Source organism: Parasteatoda tepidariorum, chromosome 1 (genome assembly GCF_982258835.1).
Source record: "Parasteatoda tepidariorum strain Cologne lab strain chromosome 1, Ptep-v5.0, whole genome shotgun sequence".
NCBI lineage: Eukaryota > Metazoa > Arthropoda > Arachnida > Araneae > Theridiidae > Parasteatoda > Parasteatoda tepidariorum.
This window is the reverse complement of record NC_141755.1, coordinates 135469220-135474240: the sequence shown is the minus strand read 5'-3', so window position 1 is coordinate 135474240 and position 5021 is coordinate 135469220. Positions and strand designations below refer to the sequence as shown.

The 5021-nt window shown below is 34.5% G+C and overlaps 1 protein-coding gene across 1 annotated transcript; it reads right to left on the bottom strand.

Moving 5' to 3' along the window:
* Positions 1–1144: 1144 nt before the first annotated feature.
* LOC147817033 (uncharacterized) lies at positions 1145–2407 on the bottom strand. The gene has a single exon (XM_087157703.1). It carries the CDS (start codon positions 2405–2407, stop codon positions 1145–1147), a length of 1263 nt encoding a protein of 420 aa, XP_087013829.1.
* Positions 2408–5021: the final 2614 nt, after the last annotated feature.

Here is a 5021-nt window from a genome sequence, read left to right as displayed (position 1 = left end):
GCTCTGAAGTATCAATGCTATTATGATTTTTTCTCACAAAACGATTCAAGCATTTGAGGGACAAATTCATTTCCTGCTTTTAGCTTGATCTTGAATCTTTGCTAGGGTGACCCAATACATCGCAATCTTATCAAAACAATAGGAATATATTCATTGCTTAAAAAATAAATATCAATCTTTAACCCAATGGCTGCCACAGGATAGTTATTTCTCGATCTAGTTATCCTCAACCAGCATATAATGAAATAAAATTGTTTTAATTCAGAAACAAACAATACACATTTACATATTAAAATATCACCTCTTGTGGTGAGAAAAAAATGAGTGAGATAAAGTGTGAATTAGTTTAGCTTAGTAGCCAAAACATGCCTGTCAGCATTTTGAAAATATGTTTATTATTTCTATTTTATATTTATTTTGGCTCTTTTTGAAGGAATTGTCCAGTATTGTTTAATAAGTTGGCACTAATATTCTTCCTTTTTTATATTGGTACAGAAAATAAAGTAATTTTTTTGAAATATACCAAATGATAACTTAGAGTTTAGAGTAATTGATAATGTAATAACTAATAGCTTACAATTAATAAAGCAACGTTCTGTTTATTCGATGCTATAAAGATCAAGATGTCTATTTTCTGGGCAGTTCTAAGTTGTTGTGGATGAAGTTTTGTTGTGATAAAAGCCAAAAGCTTAGATGGTCCTTTGAGTTCCACTACTTTTTTTTAAAGAAAAATGCTGATCAAATGTTGACACATTTTGATAATTGATATTTATTTTGTCAAATTGATACCAACGCTTTAGCTAGGCTTTTCTTTTACACTGGGTTCAATGCATATAGTATTGTTTATTTTTACCTCGTCCCGCCCAATTTAGGGCACACGAGAGTAGAACAAACATTCTACAGACAAAACATACATAAAACATGAAAAATTATAATAGCAAAAAATATATAGACATATAAAGAATAAATTAACATAGACATATAAAGAATAAATTAACATATGAAAATATTTACAACATAAAATGCAAAGTTATGGTGAAATGCCTTAAGCAAAAAGCATAGTAAATAAATTTAACTTAACTTTAAACTGAAGCACAGAATTTAAAATGCATTTAAAAATTAAGTATATGAGAATGAATGACAGCTAGGTTATATTGTTATTTGAATTTGGTGGATTTAACATGTCTTTGAGTGTAATTTTGATGATTTCTTTAATAATTCTTCTGCAGGTAAAATTTGAGTATAGCTGATGTTCTGTTTTGTTCTGGAGTTCCGTGCCACGCTGTGCATGAAATTTTGGGCAGTGGCAAATCAAGTGTATTATATTTTGTTCAGAGTAGTAATAAGAACAAATTGAGGATTTTCCAAAAAATCTTGATTGATGGGTGCCAAATACTCCGTGGCCGGTTAAAAATTGATTTAAGTAGAAGTTGGCCTGCAGTCTTGATGTTTTAGGGTCCTTAAAAAATTTGTGTGTTTGACGTCCCTTTGTTGAGTTTGTCCACTCTTGTTTCCACCTTGTCATGATATATTCATTAATAATAGATTTAATCTGATTGGAGGTGAGCCACGTGGTGTGTTCTGTGTGGTCGAGTGTGATGGCATTTTTAGCCGCTCTATCCGCTTCCTCATTGCCGTCATGACCCACATGTGCTTTTATCCAGTTAAGTATGATGTCTTTATTCCAATTCTGTTTAATTTCGTTAACAATTATGTTTTTATGCGTTGGGTCGGCAAGGGCGTTCAATGAAGAGAGCGAATCTGTAAAAATTGTTATTTGACCATCTTTTTTTGCAGCGATATTTATGGCCTCTCTAATTGCCATCAGCTCTGCCTCAAAGACTGAACAATAGTCAGATGCTCTGGAGGAGGATTTTGCTGTAGTAATTCCGTTGAATTTTGTAACGATGCCAAAACCTGTTCTAAATTGTTGTGGTTCGACCTCCATCCTAGAGCCATCTGTATAAATTTCCCATCCAACGTTTTTTGGTGAGGCATATCCCCAGGGTACAGCGATCTGAGTGGCTGGATGTCTTGGGGTAGTTATTGTCATATTTGATCTGTTTGAGATTGAGTGAAAGACTGTTTTTGGAATGATTGGAAAAATATCATCTTTCTTCCAGCCCCATTTCATCCTTTTATCGTAAATTGTTTCAATCACCCTCAAGTGTATTGGTTTAATGCCCGCCAGTATCTGGATAGAATCCGTACTCACTGTGGAGTAGCATTTTGTAATGGAGAGCAAAGGAATTCTTTGAATAGAAGCAAGCTTATTATTGATTTTGACAGTATTTCTATACCATACACTGGCGGCGTAGAGTATTATCTTTTCGCTGGCCAAGAGATATATCTTTTTAAGGATAAATGGACTTAGTCCCCAGGTGGCTCTGGCTACCCTTTTTGTCATTTGGTTGAAATTCGTTATTTTATCCTTAATATCTCCACGTCAAACCTGGATCAAGTATAACGCCTAGATATTTAAGTGAAGTAACAATTTTCAGATTAGTGTTGTTTTGGCTCATTTTAATACATGGTGATCGAGTGATCTTTTTGTTACTTTTACTGAAGACAATGATTTTAGTTTTGTCCTGGCTAAAATTCAGTTTATGTGTCTTGGCCCAGGTTGATAATTCGGTAAGAACATGGGTCACCAGCTGGTCAAATCTATATAAGATAGCATGTCTTAAGAGAACAAATACGTCATCAGCAAAAACAATTATTCTGAAATCTTGAACATTAAAGTCCCTAAATAGACTAAAATCAATAAGTGATGAGTGTTTGAAAATTGTGTTGATATAAATAAGCCATAGTATTGGGCCTAATGATGAGCCCTGTGGGACACCCAGTTTAGCATTACGTTTGTCAAGAACATTGCCTTTACTATCTTCGTAAGTGACTGTTCTATTATTTAGAAAACTAAAAATAATGCATTTGATGTTGTAGGGTATATTCAATTGATTGATTACTGTCTTAAGAATGCCCCAGTCTGCATTATCAAATGCGCCCTTGATATCCAGGGCTACTCCCATTGTGTGTTTTTTTTCTTGTTTTGCTTGTTCCACAAAGTCAACTACAGTTTTAAGAGCATCCTCCGTTCCTCTTCCGGTCCTGAAGCCATATTGGTACTCGTTTAAAAGTTGATTTTTCTCTAAATGGTAAACTAATCTCCTAGCGAGCAATTTGTTCAGTATTTTGCCCCAGACGGGAAGAAGGGACAAAGGTCTGTAGGCATCAGGATTATTGGGGTTTTTGTTAGGTTTTTTAATGAGGGCGACTCTAGCTAATTTCCAAGTATCTGGGAAGTACATCTTTTCCAAACAGTGATTGAATAATTCGAGGAACCATACTCTGTCTGTGTAGTAAAGTTCTCTATAAATCTCATTGGGTATTCCATCAGGGCCTGGCGCTTTCCTTGGTCGAAGTCCTCTAATCACAGCACAAAGTTCACCTTCAGCAAATGGCGGATCCAAAATATCACTCGGTGTAGGAGTTATGATTGTTTCTGAGCGGTCCGGAAAATGATGACTCATGATAGCACGTATAGTATCAATATAGGTAGTTGTAAGTTGATTGTTGTTGTCATAAACAGCATGATTTTGACCTCCTCCCAATTCAATACCTCTGATGATCTTGTAGGGGGCAGAGAAGGCATTATCAGTGTCTAGACTGCTGAGGTAGTGCTTAAGGTGGTCCATCTTTGCCTTCTTAATGAGCTTTTTGTACTTCGCAAAGTTTAACTTAAACTCGATCTTATATTCCTTTCTTGTGTTGTCATCGCTAGTTCTTTGGTACCTCCGTCGCAGAGCTCTAACAAACTTTCTCATGACGCTTATTAACGGTGACCACCAGGAGCAGTGTTTCCCTGTTTTATTTGGAGTTTTCATATTTGACTCCACACATTTTCTGTGTAGGTCACCAGTCATCTCTTCAATCTTATCGTTAATCTCTGTTGGGGTATCATATTTATTATTTTTGTTATTATCGACCAGCCTGCTTAAACCGCTTTTTAAAGATAGCCAGTTCAGTCTATTGTATTTAATGGTTGGTCTATGTTTAATACGTGTGTTGTTGTTGGTATCTATAGAAGCTAATAAGAGTTCGTGGTCAGAACAGGTAATTCCATCATAAATTCTGTAATTCTTAATTTCACTGATATTACTCGCTATTACATCAATCCAGCTTTGGCGAGTACTGAGTTATATGTGGGCGGGCCGTCTGAATCGTTTACCACGTCAAGATTATTTCTCATGAGAAAATCCATTAAAATATCCCCCCTATGGTCACTTTTCGGTCCCCACGCTACAGATTTTGCATTTAAATCACCGCAAATCAATGCATATAGTATATTTATACCATGACAAGCTAGGTACGCAATATAATAATGTAATTTTTTTAATTAACTTAAGAAAATTGTCATATTATAATTTTCTGTAAAAACTTACTTTAGATACACAATATGAAAATTACAGTACGGTAAAACACATGGGTCTCCTTAAATTAATCTTATTATGTAAATTATTAGAAAAACTAATAGATGTCTGACTAATTCATTCGCTTGAGAGTTGCAACATTTTACTTGATGGAGAGCGCAAATGCTGTTCGACATTTTACAACTCAAAACAAAACTAATACAGGTTTTTCTACAAAAACATATAGTCCATGCCTTCTTTGCTTAAAAAAACTTATGAATAGACACGCTATTTTGAAATTTTAAAAGAAATAGTGATGTAATCAAATGAAATTTATTCTACATTTTTCTTCAAGAAGGCGTTTTTCGTCGAAGCACCATAAGTGTCACTTTATTCTAAATTAAAATTAACCAGCTTTTTACTAAAAATACCAATAATGCTGAGTTGTTGGTTGATAATTTTCGGTTATAACTCTTGGCTCACTATCGGAAGAAAACTATAACAGGCAATCTCTAAAGTGTTAGATTGTATAAATATGAACGGTTTTCTGATGAACACATTTTTACAAGAAACGAAATATTTATTATGATAGTGACATAAAGAAGGTCGGGT